At 42.4% G+C, this 17,734-nt stretch overlaps 1 protein-coding gene across 2 annotated transcripts in view; it reads right to left on the bottom strand.

Moving 5' to 3' along the window:
* The window catches only part of fbxl7 (F-box and leucine-rich repeat protein 7), a 337,155-nt gene that overhangs the window by 267,358 nt on the left and 52,063 nt on the right, over nt 1–17,734 (bottom strand). For both annotated transcript variants that reach the window (XM_043689677.1, XM_043689676.1), the window contains exon 2: nt 1,522–1,611. In XM_043689677.1, coding sequence (XP_043545612.1) covers nt 1,522–1,582 — 61 coding nt within the window. In that variant the 5' untranslated portion in view covers nt 1,583–1,611. The remainder of the gene's footprint in view (nt 1–1,521; nt 1,612–17,734) is intronic.

The following is a 17,734-nucleotide window of genomic DNA, read 5'->3' as shown; positions in this document are numbered from 1 at the left end:
GTTGAGCATGCCATACTCTTCCAACATCTCTCCACCTAATGGGTTGGACTGCTCTCAAATGGTTCTATTCTTACCTATCTAATCATCATGTGCAATCTTTCTACCTTGCACTGATACCCCTGCTGTCCTCTAAGGATTAATCCTTGCCCTGCCCTATTTCCCACCAAGTTCTGCTCCTCGATGACATCATCCAAAGATGCATTTGTTTTCACATGTACACTGAAGACACCCAACTTTATCTCACCGCCAATTCTCTTAACTCCTCTATGATTATGAAGTTGTCAGATCTCTTAATTGATATCCAGTCGTGGATGATCGGAAAGTTCTTCCAATTGAACACTGTGAAGTTTGAGTTACGCACTTCATTCACCACTTCATTGACTCCATGGCAAGAGTCTGAGACTAAACCAGTCTGTCAACAACCTTCATTTTGGATTTAATTTTGTAATGAGATTCTAATCAGTAATTGTCCAACTTCACCTCCATCTCAGCTGATCTGCTGCCGAAATTCTCATTTGTATTATTTTTGTCTAGGCTTGACTATGAATCCTGGCTGGTTTCCTATTTTCTGTCCTCTGCAAACTTGAGGTCATCTAAAATTCTGCTGTCTGGGTCTTGACTTGAAGCAAGTTGCATTCCACTATCATCCCTATTTTCAGTGGCCTACTAGTCCAAGCAACAGCTTGAGTTTAACATTCATTCTGGTTTTCAAATCTCTCTATTGCTTTGCCTCTCCCCATTACTACAATTTCATCCAGCCCCACAAACCCTGCAGGATATCGGCTGTTTGCTAATTCTGGCCTCTTGTGCATTCCCAATTATTACAGTCCCACCATTTGTACATATATCTTCAGTTGCCAAAGCTCCAAGCTCTAGAGCTTCCTTCCTGGACTTCTCCATCTCTCTACCTCACTTTCTTCCCCTAACACACTGCTTATTACCTACTCCTTTGACCAATCTGTTGCTCATCTGATCTAACATCACATTTTGTGGCTCCATGTCATACTTCAATTTATAATGTCCCTGTGAAGCACCTTCAAAAAGATATTATACAAAGGTAAATCATTTCTGCTTCCTAACATGTGCATTAATGCATCTCTGCTCATTGTCTCTATTAATCCATGTAGGAGTTCCACATTCTCATCACTCTGGAAGACATTTTCCCTGAATTTATTCTTGAAGTTATCTGATGTTTTGGACTCCCCCCACAAGTGGAAGATTCTCTTCAACTTTCCCATCAAATCAATCCCAAATAAACAGTGGAAGGGCACCGAATTTTTAAGCATTGTGCTTTTGAGCTAATTTCCAACAACAATATAAAAAATTAAACCTGCATACTTCATGAAATTATGTTTCCTTCTTTTTTACAACTTCACAATATCTTTTTTTCCAGTGGAAAACAATGCGCTACATGCCAACAAACATTGAGTTGGTTTTAATTAAAAAGGTATTTCCCGCCCCCAAAAAAGTAAAGCCGAGTGCAAAGGGACAGAGGTTCGAATGAGGATCAGATGCCTATACCTTCACTGGTAGCTGCATTCCCTCTGGCTTTGGTTGGTGTGTGATCTGTACTTGAACTCATGTCGGATGAGATGCTTGAGCTGCCTTTGCCTAAACAGTGGGAGATCAGATCAAAAAATAGCATCATGACCAGCAGAAAAGAAAATAAAGCATAACTCTGCCCATTAAGAACAATGAAAAGTTATATGAGAAGTAAAAATCAACTTTAAACAGTGCAATTCAAACAACTTCACTTTCTTTCAAATTGTTCACTTGCCTCATGCAAGGCAAGTAAGTTCTTCACATTTACAGTCATACCCACAGGGCCACAACATCTTTCAACTGTGGAACTCTGTGTGTTGGAATTCCAGAGTTTGCTGCCTGCAAAAACTTACAACACATGACAAAGTGCACAAGAAGACTCACATCACATTGCATGCACATAATCAATAGTTACAAAACCACATTTTTAACAGTGGCAGTTCTGAAACATTCATACATTCATCGTCAAAGCCAGTAACAGGAGTTACTTGGCATAAGTATTAATTTACTTTGAGCATATGATATGAATTCAAGACATGGTAAAAATGTCAGTTTGTCCAAAATCACATCCATTCCTCCAAAGCAGGCTTGTGAGATAAGTAAGAATGCAGTGAATCTCTCAGCTTTATTTGAAGTTTGTAAGAACAACTAACCTCCCAAACTATTTATATGATAGAGCCACTATAGCAGGGAAACAGGCCCTTCGGCCCAACAGGTCCACACCAAACCTCCGAACAGCATCCCACCCAGACTGATTCCCCTATCCTATTACTCTACATTTACCCCTGACTAATGCACCTAACCTACATATCCCTGAACACTATGGGCAATTTAGCTAATTCACCTAACCTGCACATCTTTGGACTGTGGGAGGAAACCGGAGCAAACCCATGCAGACACAGAGGAGAATGTACAAACTCCACACAGACAGTCGCCCAAGGCTGGAATCAAGTGAAGCTTGGAGGTCGCCACTGATGATGTTACCTAGCCAGGTAATGAAACGTCTGGATATCAAACCTACAGCTCAGCGAGCAAACCTACACCCTAAACCTCAACCTGAGCTACAAATCTTCACAAACCTTGCAAAAAGAGAAGTTACACAGTGTTTTATTCTTAATGCTGTGCAGGCCAGTTATTGTACTTTGTTAGGAATGTATGTAAGGAGCAGTTTAACAAGTGAGATTGCATTCTGTCAACCATGCGCATTATGATTTTTAGTGTCACTTGTGGCTTAGTCAGCAGAACTCCGACCTCAGAGTCATAAGGTTGTGGGTTCACATGACATGACACTCTGACCCTCCTGTGATGCCAATGTTTCATAAATATTAGGGAAGTATAATCTCTGCCTATAAACTCTGTTTTGAAAATAAGTATATGAATACGAAGGGTTTGGAGGGATATGGGCCGGGTGCTGGCATGTGGGACTAGATTGGGTTGGGATATCTGCTCAGCATGGACGGGTTGGATCAAAGGGTCTGTTTCCATGCTTTACATCTCTATGACTCTAAGTACTGCTTGTGAAATATTTAACGTCCTGCTTAATGCAGGATCTTATTGGCCTACATACAGGAGAAGCTACATTAAACTTACAGGTGCACATTAGCATTTGGGAGCTATTCTTGCTGGTACTTTCTAGGTTTGTTGCCATCAACATAAACAGATGAAGCTGAATTTTCCTGTAATACATTGTTCCAATTCATTGGAGAGAAATAATTGATTATGGAATTGACTACCGCCGGATCCTTGCTCCTGAAACATATTGGGAATTCGTGTCCCTCCACCCACAGCTCCTTGTTCTGATTTCTTGAATTCCCTGCTACACTTAAATGATGAGACTGGCAAGAACACGTGGAAGTGAAACACAGAAACAGGCCATTCAACATAAGCAGTCCAAGTTGCTGTTTACCCTGCAAGCAGTTTTAATTACAGGTAGTTCTCCTGTAACATGATGGTTGTATTCTTGTGAAACCTCGCATTATAGAAAAATCAAGCTTTAGAAACAGCGCTTAAAGTGTTGGTGATGTAATCACGTCACATGTTTTACAAGTTTATGCTTTAGAAATAGTGTCCCCAATTCATCAATCGTGTTACAGTGAATTTGGGTTAACAAAATGTATGTTATAGCAGAACAACCTGTACATTTACCCTCCTAGTTCCCAAATCCCAAAATTTTCTTTTTGTTCTTCTAAAGAACTAGGTAGAAGTGAAAAGGTATGCTTTGAGGACCTTTTACTGGTACCCCTAACTCTCACTTGTATTCCTCAATCTAAAACCTCTATCAAAGGTCAGGTTGAGCCACTTCAGTTAATTTAGTCATGGAAGTTCACAAAACCCTCCCCTTCAATTCAGCTCCTCTTCTTTCTGGTGCTCTAATAAGTGTCCTGCGAGATCACAGCTTAATTTCTATTAGTGGTATTGGACTATCTCTGTGGGCGGCATGGTGGCACAGTGGTTAGCACTGCTGCCTCGCAGCGCCAGAGACCCGGGTTCAATTCCCGCCTCAGGCGACTGTCTGTGTGGAGTTTGCACATTCTCCCCGTGTCTGTGTGGGTTTCCTCCGAGTGCTCCGGTTTCCTCCCACAGTCCAAAGATGTGCAGGTCAGGTGAATTGGCCATGCTAAATTGTGCTTAGTGTTAGGTAAGGGGTAAATGTAGGGGTAGGGGTGGGTTACGCTTCGGCGGGTCGGTGTGGACTTGTTGGGCCGAAGGGCCTGTTTCCACACTGTAAAAGTAATCTAATCTAATCTGTAAAAGTAATCTAATCTAATCTAAAAAAATCAAAGCTGGAACCTGATAGGACGTAATCCAAGATGGTGCATTGGGATTTGTTGGAGTTGGGGTGTTGAATAGGCGTCCCATTCTAATCTATTCCAGCTGCAAAAGTGCTGGAGTCAAAAACCAAGCCCAAAACACCCTGAACTGCTTCACGGAATGTATAACCTAACATTTAAAGTCAGAAATGTCCTTGGAGGCACATCCATTCTACAGTTTTTACTTTGTTAATGGCAGAAACACACAGATTACCGTGTCAGTTTTTCTTGCCTTATTACTCCATGTTATATTGGCTGTTATATCTTAAATTCCACGATGTGAGAGCTTCAACTGCACATATCTTTCTGAGTGTCTAACTTCATTGAAAGATGTGGTACAAGTATTCAGTAAATGCACAAGAAAAGATCAGCAAAACAGAACCACCTTTTAAACTGTTTTTTCTGGGAATATTCAAGTTGTGGTGAGGTTGTGTCTCCAGCTGCAACAATCTCTGAATTTTGGTAGAAACTCCACTTGGAACAGGGACTCTACCACAATTCTTCCCTACTAGGAGAGGCTTCCTACCATTTACGTTCTGTGACTGGACTTGAATGCACAAACACCAAACACAAAAAATACCAAATAATTGTTACATCCTCCATTTTATACTAATGACATTGTTCATATTGTTGGCATAAAGGATTTATGTGATGTTGCATTATACATAAATATGCTAGTGCCATTGTATGAACTTAGTTCACTTGTGAGTCATGTTGGGACATAGGTGCAATGAAATCCTTAAAAAAAATCTGCCAAAATTTTAAACTTTGATTCCCCATTCAGACAGTTCTCTGAGGGGTAGGCATCAATTCAGTATTGTGCACCCCAACTCATTGTACTTGAGGAAATGTGCCTATATTGAGTGCCCACTTGTACAGATGTTAGAACTTGGTACATTTACAAACACAAGCAGGTACCTGGCCAGTATCAACGGGTGGCATAGCATCAAGGGCAATGGGCAGTATCCCTGAAATTAACTATCTTGCGTTTGCCCAATGGTCAAGCGGGGGAAACCGCAGTGGAAATTAATTCAGATTTTTATAAAGAAGGGAGTTACAACAAGAGTAAGGCAACACATTATACACTCGTCACGTAAGACATTTTGAGCAGGCATGAACCTGAACACTATGGGTCTGCAAGCAGAAACGACGAGGGAGGAACCTGTACATCCTGTAAGGACTGTATCAGTCTTGAGAGCAAACTAGAGGATATAAACAGATTCTTTTAGACAGAATGAGAGAAAGACGTAGAATGGAAGATTTCTGTTTATTGTGGAAGAATGAAATGCAGACAAAGTATGTATATAAAGGTTGATTTTCTGTACGCATTGGATTTATGGACCGAGATCAGATAGATATGCAACGGAGAACAACAAAGGTAGAGCCAGACAGAGTATTAGACAGAATTCCATTCAGCCTGTCTAAAACTGAGATTGTTTGAATAAACACAAATCTAACCTGCATATTTGAGTCCTCCTGTGGTTTAGAATCTTAGAATCTAGATTCCTCACAGTATAGAAACAGGCCCTTCAACCAACAAGTACACACCGGCCCTCTGCAGAGTAACCCACCCAGACTCATTCCCTACCCTATTATCCTGTATTTACCCCTGACCAATGCACCTAACCTTCATATCCCTGAACACCATGGGTAGTTTAGCATGGCTATCCACCTGACCTGCACTTCTTTGGATTGTGGGAGGGAACCAGAGTACCCGGAAGAAACCATCGTGGACATGGGGAGAATGTGCAAACTCCACAGAGTTGCCGGAGGCTGGATTCGTACCCAGGTCCCCGGTGCTGTGAGGCAGCAGTGCTAACCACTGAGCCCGACTATAACCAGAACAGCTGGCAGAGTAGGTAAGATAGTTATATCGAATCCTTGGGTGAGCCCTGCAAAGACTGATAGACACACACACACACCTTTTTATCATCCACAATCAATGCAGTAAGTTTACTCAAGAAAGGTCCAGCGCATCTCCTCCACTTCCCACACCTCTGCCCTTGAACCCCACCTCTCCACTCACAACAGGAAGAGAACCCTCCCGGTCCTCACCTTTCAACCCACCAACCTCTGGATGTAACGCATTACCCTCCGCAATTTCTGCCACCTACAGTCAGACTCCACCACCAGAGACACATTTCCCTCCCTACCCTTTTAACATTCCACAGAGATCATTCACTCAACTTCCACGGTAGGTCAACGCCCTCCACCAAGCCGCCCTCCACCCTGGCACCTTCCCCTGCCACCACAAGAGGAGTAAAACCTTCACCTCCATCCAAGGCCCCAAAGGATCCATCCACATCCGGCAGAGATTTTCCTGCACATCCAAACACCTCATCTACTCTGTCTGTTGCTCTCGATGTGGTCTCCTCTAAATTGGGGAGACAGGACCCTAACTTGCCAGATATGACAGTGAACATCTCTAAGATACATGCACCAATCAACCCCACCACTCCATGGCCAAACATTTCAATTCCCCCTCCCACTCTGCCAAGGGCATGCAAGTCCTGGGCCTCCTCCACCGCCAAACTCTAGCCACCTAATGCTTGGAGGAAGAACATCTCATCTTCGTCCTCGGGACCCTCCAAGTACAGAATCAAATGTCGATTTCTGATCAGCTTCCTGATCTCCCCCCTCCCAACTTTATCCCAGACCCAATCCTCCAACTTGGCACCATCCTCTTGACTTGTCCTACCTATCCATCTTCCTTCCCGCCTATCCACTCCACCCTCCACTCCGATCTATCACCATCACCCCACACCTTCATGTACCTATCACATTCCCCCGAGCCCCACCTGCCTCCCATTTATCTCTCAGCCTACTTCCCCAACATCCCCCACCCCCACCCCGCACTTCCCCACATTCCTGATGAAGGGCTTATGCTCGAAACATCGACTCTCCTGCTCCTTGGGTGCTGCCTGACAGGCTGTGCATTTCCAGCACCACACTTTTTGACTAAGTATGCAGAGCGATTGTTATGAGGAAAGGCATGATGAAAATACAATGCAGAACAGGTATCAGAAGGCACGTACACCAACTTGACAAAATAATTATTGTGGCCTGAAGAGCAAGAACATATAGCTGATACATCACTAGCACATATAATCCATAGAGAACCTGATTTTAAAACATCAAAGCAGTATTGGCGAGAGGGGGTAAAAATATAAAGTAGAATGAACTTTTGGTTGGGACAATTGAAGGCTAAGGGGGTAAGAGACTTTTTAAAAAATTACAAAATGGTACAGGTGAAGGGAGGGCTGAGAATATTTTAAACTTTATGTATAATTTGTTGCTGTAATGTACCACAACTAGCTAACAATTTATCTGATATACAACATCTGCCAGATCTGTTGGTTGAGCATGTTAGTGTTATGCATAATTGCTGTACAAATCTTAAATATGAAATCTTTATTGCCTTTGTATGTATCTGCAATATATAATTAAGAGATTAAATAACTAAGCTTGTGTTTTAGGAAAAAAATAACAGCGTAATAGGCGAAGGGTCTAAACTGAGGGTCTGCTAGTACAGATGGGTATAACTTAGTGAAATAACTCCACAGAGGCCAGTGCCCCATCACCAAGTTACCCTTTCCTTACACATGGAGTGTCTCTGACAGTGATCCAGCTCTTTCAGAGCCAGGTCCGAGTGAACATAACTTCTGACACCCCAGCTTATATCTGTTAGCCAGGGCTTCCTAATCTGATAGGCCAAATTAACAATTCCATTCAGAGAACTCATATTCCATCTGGTCCACCTAGTTCACCTCGTTACACTCACTGCTATTGGCAACCTTGGGCTAGGCCAAAAGCCGTAAGTGAGAAACTGTATTAAGAATTAAATAAAATTTTATAAGAAGCGGTTACAATAAGAGTAAGGTAACACAAGTTCATACTCTAAGGCAGGTTTTAGGAGGTATGAACAACTTGAACAATTTAAAGGTCCATGTCAGCAGAAATAAGTGGAGAAGAAACCCTTACACACAAAAAATTCTGGTCTCCTTCCTATTGGAAAGATGTTGTGAAACTTGAAAAGGTTCAGAAAAGCTTTACAAGGATGTTGCCAGGGTTGGAGGATTTGAGCTCCAGGGAGAGCTTGAATAGGCTAGCGCTGTTTTCCCTGGAGCAGAGGATGAGGGGTGACCTTGCAGAGGTTTATAAAATCATGAGAGGCATGGATAGGATAAGTAGACAAAGTCTTTTCCCTGGGGTGGAGGAGTCCGGAACTAGAGGTGAGAGGGGAAAGATATAAAAGAGACCTAAGAGGCAACCTTTTCATACAGAGGGTGGTGCATGTGTGGAATGAACTGCCAGAGGAAATGGTAGAGGCTAGTATAATTACAACATTTAAAAGGCATCTGGATGGGTATACGAATAGGAAAGGTTTGGAGGAATATGGGCCAGGTGCTGGAAAGTGGATAAAAGCAAATTGCGGATGCTGGAATCTGAAACCAAAAGAGAAAATGCTGGAAAATCTTTGTCAAAGCTTTGACAAAGGGTCAGTTAGACTCGAAACGTCAGCTCTTTTCTCTCCATACAGATGCTGCCAGACCTGCTGAGACTTTCCAGCATTTTCTCTTTTGGTTGCTGGAAAGTGGGACTATATTGGTTAGAACATCTGGTCAGCATGGACAACTTAGACCAAAGGGTCTGTTCCGTACTGTATATCTCTATGATTATGACTATGACTCGTATCAACCTTGACAGCAAACTAGAGAGTATAAGCAGATTTCTATAGAAAGGGTAAGAGAAAGGTCTGAACAGAAGATTTTTGTTTATTCTACAAGATTGAAATGTAAACTGTGTGTATGTATAAAGGTTGATTATTTTTGTATAGGACTGACTTTGGACCAATATTGGACAGATGTGAGGCAGAGATCAGAGAAAGTTGGAACATGGCAAGGCAGAGATGAACAGAATATTAGATAGAAGCTGTTTAGCCAGTCTAAGACTGAGGTCTTTTGAATAAACACAAAGTTAACCTGCATAGAGTCATGGAGATGTACAGCACAGAAACAGACCCCTTCGGTCCAACACGTCCATGCCGACCAGATATCCCAACCCAATCTAGTCCCACCTGCCAGCACCCGGCATACTTGAATTCTCCTGTGGTTTATATCAAGGAGAATAACTGCAACAACATATTTTTATTCCTTGTAAAATACAAGTGGTTTGCCACAAAAATTATTTCAAAAATCTCTTACATTCCACCTATACATACCTCCTCTGGCAGAAGCAGGGGACAGAAAATATCAATGAAACAGAGACACATCATGCTACAGCAAAGGAAGCAAGTCACAGTGAGTTCAGCCAAGTTGAGTGTCGAGAGAGTAAGGCACAGCTGGATGATCGTTACTTTAACGCTAGGAAGGTAATAGGTAAGAATGATGAGTTAACGGCATGACTTGACACATGGAAGTATGATATTGTTGTCATCACAGAAACATAGTTGAGAGAAAGGCTGGATTGGTAATTCAACATTTTGGGGTATAGGATCTTTAGACAAGACAGAGGAGGGTGCAGAAAGAGTGCTGGTGTAGCACTGTTAATTAAGGAGTCAATTACTACAAAAAGGAAAGACGATATTTTGGAACAGAGTTCAAATGAGGCTTTATGGGTAGAACCTAGGAATGTTAAGGGGGAGGCTACTTTACTGGAAGTGTATGAAAGACTCCAGAGAGTCAGCAGGAAATAGAGAAGCAAATAAAACAGTTCACAGAGGTGTGTAAGAATAGTAATCATAGAATCCCTACAGTATGGAAATAGCCATTTGGCCTAACAAGTCCACACTGACCATCCCAACAGTATCCCATCCATACCCATTCCCCTACCCTATTACACTACATTTACCCCTGACTAATGCATCTACCTTCGACATCCCTGAACACTATGGACAATTTAGCATGGCCAATTCACCTAGCCTGCACATCTTTGGACGGTGGGAGGAAACCGGAGCACCCAGGGGAGAATGTGCAAACTCTACACAGACAGCCATCCAAGGCTGGAACCGAATCCAGGTCCCTAATGCTGTGAAGCAGCAGTGCTAACCACTGAGTTACTGTACTAGAGGTTTTCGACTTTCCCAACATAAATTAGGATAGTCATAATGTTAAGGGTTTAGAAGGGCAGATTTCTTGAAACGTATCCAGAGGATAATTTTGTATCAATATACAGAACACCCAACAAGGGTCTGTGCAGTGTTGAATCTCATTCTGAAGGAAGGAGCCGGACAAGTGTTCAATGTGGCGGGGTTGTAGGGGGGGGCACCACTTTGGCAATCGTGACCAAAGCAGGCATGAATTACTACCCACTTGAAAAGGCATAGGTTAGTTAAAGATAATCAGCATGGTTTGGTTAGGGGGAGATCATGCTTAACAAAGTTGTTAGAACGTTTTGAAAATGCGATTAAGTGTGTGGAGAGGGAAGTTCTCTTTATATGGATTTTAGCAAAGCTTTTGACAAGGTCTCACATGGGAGACTAACTGACAAGATTAAAGCACATGGTATTGAGGGAAACTTGGTGAGCTAGATCAGAAACTGGCTGAGTAATAGGACACGAAAGGTAATGGTATAAGGCTGTTTGCATAAGTGGAGGCCGATGTCCAGCGATGTACCTCAAGGACCCTTACTGTTTATTATACGTGATAATGTGGGGGGAATGTTAAGCAAATTTGCAGATGAACCAAGATTGGTATAGTGGTTATTAGTGAAGAAGATGGTTGTCGGTTACAGGACGATATAGATTGGTTGGTGAGATGGGCACACCAGTGGCAGTTGGTATTTAACCTTGATAAATGCGGGGTGATGCACCTTAGAGAAAGAAACAAGGTGAGGAAGTATTTAACAAATGGCACGATTCTGGGTAGCTCAGAGGAACAGAGGGATCTTGGGGTAATTATCCACAGATCCCTGAAGTCAGCAGAGGACAGTTAAGAAGTGGCAAAGCATATGAAACAAAGAGGTAATGTTGGAGTCGTAAAGAGCATTGATCAGGCCACAACTGGAGTACGGTGTGCAGTTCTGGTCACCTCACTATAGGAAGGATGTATTAGCACTGGAGGGGTACAGATGAGGTTCACCAGGATATTGCCCAGGATTGTGAAACTGAGCTATAAAGAGAGATTAGATAGAATTCTATTGTTTTGTTTATAGCAGAGAAGACTGAGGGGGGTGGGCAGAGTGATTAGACAGCAACAGATCCATTGGTTGAGGGGTCAATCAAAACAGGGCATAGTTTTAGGAGAAGGGGCTGAAAGTTCAGAGGGGATTTGGGGAAAACCTTTTTCACTCAGTGGGTGGGGTGGGGTGGGAATCTGGAATGCGCTGCCTGGGGAGATAGGAGAGGCTGGAAACTTTACAAGCTTTAAAAAAAAAAATACTTGGACGAGTACTTCAAATATCATAACATTCCGGGATAAGGGACAAGGGCAGGAAATTGGGATGAGCGCAATTTAGTGACAGTTATGGCACAGCATATTTGATGGGCAGAAGGGCTTTTTCTGCACTGCACTGATGCCGAAGTCTAAACTGCCTCAATGTTATAATTTTCTTACCCTTTGATCTCACAACCAGAGAGGTTATGTTTAGTGACTGTTACCCAATATCCAAATGATATTTATCCATGCGAATTAAATATGGACACCAAAACTATCCAAGTTTACTCCACCCTTCCTATGAAATGGTGCTCTATACAAATAGTTTTGCATGTCACCTAATTGCATTTACCTTTCCATTGCCACCTTGGATTTTTCTTGCAGTAAACGAAGGAAGCTCATTAAGAATTAATGCACAGATTTTCTTCAAAGGTGTTACAGAGTTCTGTCCTCAGCCTTTCCATAGAATCGTTTTAGGGCAGAAGGAGACCATTTGGCTCGTCACGTCTATACCAACCTCAAGAACAACAGATCACCTTATCACATTGCCCTGCCTTTTCTCCTCGGCCTGCCAATTTTCACACTTCAGATAATGATAAACTCTTTTTTTGAGGGCCCTCTGTTACACAGTCATAGAGTTATACAGTACGCAAACAGATCATTCAGTCCAACCCATCTGCACCAATCAGATATCCTAGATTTATATTGTCCCATTTGTCCGCATTTGGACCTTATGTCTCTAAAACCTTGCTATTCATGTACCTATCCAGATGCCTTTTAAATGTTTAAATTGTACCTGTCTCCACCACCTCCTCTGGCAATTCATTCCACATACATACTGCCATCTGTGTGAAAACATTGCCCCTCAGGTCTCTTTTAAATCTTCCCCTCTCACCTTAAACCTATGTCCTCTTTTTTGGACTCATCTACCCTGGGGAAAAAGACCTTGGCTAATCTCCCTGTCCATGTCCCTTATGATTTTATAAACCTCTATAACATCATCCCTCAGCCTCTGACGTCCCAGGGAAAAACTCAGCCAATTCAGCCTCTCCTTACAGCTCAATCCCTCCAATCACAGCAACATCCTTGTAAATCTTTTCTGAACCCTTCTAATTTAACAACCTCTTTCCTATAGCAGGGAGGCCAAAATTGAACGCAGTATCCTAAACATGGCCTCATAAACATTCTGTATAGCTCCAACATGATATTCCAACTCCTATACTCAATGCACTAACCACCCTGTCTATCTGTGACTCCACTTTCAAGAAACTATGTATCTGCACTCCTAGGTCTATTTGTTCAGCAGTACTCCCCAGGGCCCTACCATTAACTGTATAAGTCCTGCCCTGGTTTGCCTTACCAAAACACAACACGTCATATTTATCCAAATTAAACTCCACCTGACACTCCTCAGCCCAATGGCTCTTCTGATTAAGGTCTCTGGAATAACCTTCTTCACTTTTCACTACACCAGCAAACTTATTAACCAATCCTCTTATATTCACATCCAAATCATTTATATAAGCAACAAAAGCAGTGGACCCAGTACCAACCCTTGCAGCACACCACTGGGCACACACCTCTAGACCAAAAACCAACCTTCCACATCCACCCTCTGTCTCCCACCTTCAAATCAATTTTGCATCCTACTGGTCAGCTCCCCCTGGATTTCATGTGATCTAACCTCACTAAGCAGGCTACCATGTGGAACTTTGTTGAACGCCTTGCTGAAGCCCATATAGACAATACGTACTGCTCTCCCTTCATCAGTATTCTTTGTTACCGCTTCAAAAAACATTCAAGTTAGTGAGACATGATTTCCCACACACAAAGCCACATTGACTATATCTAATCAGTCTTTCTCTTTCCAAAAACATTTAAATCGTGTCCCTCAGAATTTCCTCCAACAACTCACCCACCAATGCCATCAAGTTCATCGGTCTATAGATCCCTGGCTTTTCCTGACCAGATTTTCAAGTAATGGCGCCACGTTAGCCCGTCTTCTGGCACCTCACCATAGCTGTTGATAATACAAGTATCTCTGTTAGGGACACAGCAATCTCTTCCCTAGCTTCCCACAAAGTTTTCTGTATCTGTACAAGGCCACAGACCAAGTTGGAAAAAAGGACTGTAATAGATAAACATTTGATGTCTGACACAAACATAACAAGCCAAGGAGTAGCTTGCTGTACTATAAAAACTCTGCATATGCCAGATAAATCACTTTTCAACCTGCTCTTCCACCTTCAATGATTCCTGATACTCCCAGGTTCCTCTGCTCAAGCGCCACCTTTCAAATTGAGTCCTTTATTTTACAATATCTCTCCTTCTTCCAAACAAACTAAATCTCTTCACACTACACTAAATTCCACCTGTCACTTATCCACCTACTACATGAGCCTGTTTAAGTCCCCGTGAGGTTTATCACCATCTACCAAGAATACTTCCAAGTTTTGAATTAAAACTTTTCAAATTCTTTATATTATGACTGAGAAAGGATAGCACTTACCCTGCCAAACATCTGCAAGTAATACAGGGACTGCTCCATTCACTGATTTTGTTCTCTTCCTATTAAGAGAGCATCCACCTTGCTTTTTGTTCTACTACTTCATCAATCAATGCACCTCAAAAGAACAATACAGTATAGGAGAAGGCCCTTTGGCTCTCCAATCCTGTGCCAACTCATTTTGCCCTTCCATACTAAAACGGTCTTCACTTACTGGATCTGTAACCCTTTATTCCCATGCAATTCATGTATACATCCAGGTGCTTCTTCAATGCTGCTTTCGGGTCTGCTTCCACCACCTCCTCTGGCAGTACATTGCTCTTTGTGTGAAAAACTTGCCTCACACATATCTATTAAACTCCACCCCCTGCCCCTGCACCTTCAACCAGTGTCATCTAGTAACTGACCCCTCCACCCTAGGAAAAAGCTTCATACTTTCCACGCTATCTATGCCATTCACTATCTTATAAATCTCTCATCAGGTCACCCGTCAACCTCCTCTGTTCCAGTGAAAACAAACCCAGTCTATCCAACCTTCCTTCACAGCTAAAATCCCCAATACCAGGCAACATCCTGGTAAATCTTTTCTGTACACTCTCCAAAGCATCCGCATGCTTCTGATGTGGTGACCAGAACTGTATGCAATATTCCAAATGTGGCCTAACTAAAGTTCTACAAAGCTCCGGCATAACATGCCTATCCTTACACTCCATGCCCCTTCCAATGAGGAAAAGCATGCCCATATGCCTTTCTCACTACTTTATCTACTTTCCCAGCAACTTTCAGATCCAGATCCCTCTGCATTTCAATACTCCTAAGGGTTCTGTTATTCACTGCATAATTTCCACCTATACTTGACCTTCCAAAAGGCATCACCTCACATTTGTCCAGATTAAACTCCATCTACCATTTTCTGCTCATGCCTCCAGCTGATCTATATCCTGCTGTATCCTCTGACAATCCTTCTCACTATTCACAACTCCACCAATTGTTGCACTGTCCGCAAACTTACTAATTAGACCAGCCACGTTTTCCTCCAAATCATTTAAGACGACCATGAACAGTTGAGGACCCAGCACTGATATCTGTGGAACACCACCAGTCACAATCCTCCATTCTAAAAAGCAGCCTTCTACCACTACCCTCTGTCTTCTATGACTAAGCCAGTGCGCGAAAGGACACGAAGGGAAAGCGCAGAATTAAATAAACAAAATAACATCAGAAATAAGCTATCAAATTTACAAAAGTAAAAGGTATCAGGTAAAATAACTTAAATAAAGATTCCAAGCTTTGCTGGGAAAAGCAGAAGTCTAGCTCTGTGCAAAAACAAGTTTAGACAGCTGCAAAACTTAAAATTAGTTATTAAGGAGGGATAGAAACCACAGTAGAAAGGAACCTATTGTCAGATGTCTTCAAAGTTAAAATACGTACAAGAAAAGACAACTGGGGTTTGGATAAAGAGTTTACTGACCAAACATGTGAGGTGGAAAATTATGAGGAATGGGTTTAAGACATGAAAGACAGTCAGCAATAAAGTTTAGAATAAGAATATGAGGTGACGGGCACGTGACCAAACTTGAGGGGATACCAGCAACTAATGTCATCACCCGAGTCAATCTGAATGGTCACAAAGGCAGTTTTTCGTTATCGCTACTCTAGGTCACAAAATCAATAATATGATTAAATGATCACAGTCAGCAAAAAGGACTAACATAAGTTTATCATAAACACAACAGGAATATAATGAGGACATTGTGTTCATCAGCAGAAGTTTGATTGACATGTTGATTGGGTAAATACTGAAGATTGAGAGTGCCACTTTGGAGTAGGTCGAGGGAGCACTCAGTTGGTAAGTGCCAGTACCGTAACTCTGCTGAGGTTTTAGAACCTCTCCTTAGACTAGGGCTTGGTGTCTTGTTACTCTGTAACTATGATACTGTATTAAAGAGTGAATGTTTAAATAAATGTACTAAACTTTGAAAGGCCTGCTTGTAAAATTTTTATTCAGGCAATTGAATGTTCTCCGGGAAAGAACCAGGGAAGGTTGAGTGGACTCCGGTACAGAGTCCTCCACAGAAGCCCTAGTGGAGGCTTTGACACCAGTTCTGTATCCATCTTGCCAATTCCTCCCTGATACCATGTGACTTCACCTTTTGGACCAGTTTGCCATGAGGAACTTTGTCAAATGCTTTAGTGACGCCCATGTAGACAATATCAACTGCTACTCCCTCGACACCTTCGTTACCTCCTCAAAAAATTCAATCAAGTTAGTGAGGCACAAGGTCCCCCTCACAAAACCATGCTGTCTATCGCTAATAAATCCATTTGCTTTTAAATGCATTTAAGATCTTACTTTTGAGAATCTTTTCCAATAATTTCCCAACTACTGGCGTGAGGCTCACAAGCCTGTAATTTCCTGGATTATTGCTGCCATACTTCTTAAACAATGGGACAACACTGGTTATTCTCCAGTCTGCTGGGACCTCACTTGCGGCTAAAGAGGAAAAGCCTAAGCCCGAAACGTCGACTCTCCTGCTCCTCGGATGCTGCCTGACGAGCTGTGCTTTTCCAGCACCACACTTTTTGACTCTAATCTCCAGCATCTGCAGTCCTCACTTTCTTCTAGTCAATTACAAAGATGTCTGTCAATGCTCCAGCAATGTATTCTCATGCATCCCTCAAAATTCTCTCTCTCCACCCTGGAGGCTCCCTGCCTTCATTCCTGATGAAGGGCTTTTGCCCGAAACGTCGATTTTCCAGCTCCTCGGATGCTGCCTGACCTGCTGTGCTTTTCCAGCACCACTCTAATCTAGACCCTAGATCCCATCAGGACCCAGGGACTTAACTAACTTAATACTTTCAAGGCATACAAAACCTCTTCCTTTTTAAAAGCTACTTGGCTGAGAAATTCCCACTCCCTTCCTCAAAATCATTCTCCACCAATTCCTTCTCTTTGGTGAATACTGACACAAAGTATTCATTTTGGACCTCACCCACTTCTTCTGGCACCACACATGGATTTTGTCCTATGCCCTTGGCCAATCCTTTTCCTGGTTACCTTCTTGTTTTTTGTATATGTATAAAAAGCCTTAGGATTCTCCTTAATCCTGTTTGCTCATGACTTTTCATGACCTTTTTCAGCCCTTCTAATTCCTTGTTTAAGATCTTTCATACCTTCCTCATATAATTCAGGGGCTTTATCAGTTCCCAGCCTCCTCGACCTTGCGTATGCTTCCTTTTTCTTTTTGACCATGGTCCTAACATCCCTGGTCATCCAAAGTTGAGAGAATGCAAGACTTGGTGAGAGGGAAGAACAATCTGCTATTGTCATCATAGTCTTACCATAGGGGCTGCTGTCTCATTAGATAGAGAAAAACAACTGGTAACCTGAGGGCCATCAGACCTCAGGCAAGGGAAGAGGTTGAGAAGGACAGTCCTTCATGGTAACCTTAAACCAGTGATGGGAATTGAACACATGCTGTTGGTATCACACTGCTCTGTAA

The sequence above is a fragment of the Chiloscyllium plagiosum genome, chromosome 5, assembly GCF_004010195.1.
Source record: "Chiloscyllium plagiosum isolate BGI_BamShark_2017 chromosome 5, ASM401019v2, whole genome shotgun sequence".
NCBI classification, from domain to species: domain Eukaryota; kingdom Metazoa; phylum Chordata; class Chondrichthyes; order Orectolobiformes; family Hemiscylliidae; genus Chiloscyllium; species Chiloscyllium plagiosum.
This window is presented reverse-complemented; position numbering and strand designations above follow the sequence as displayed.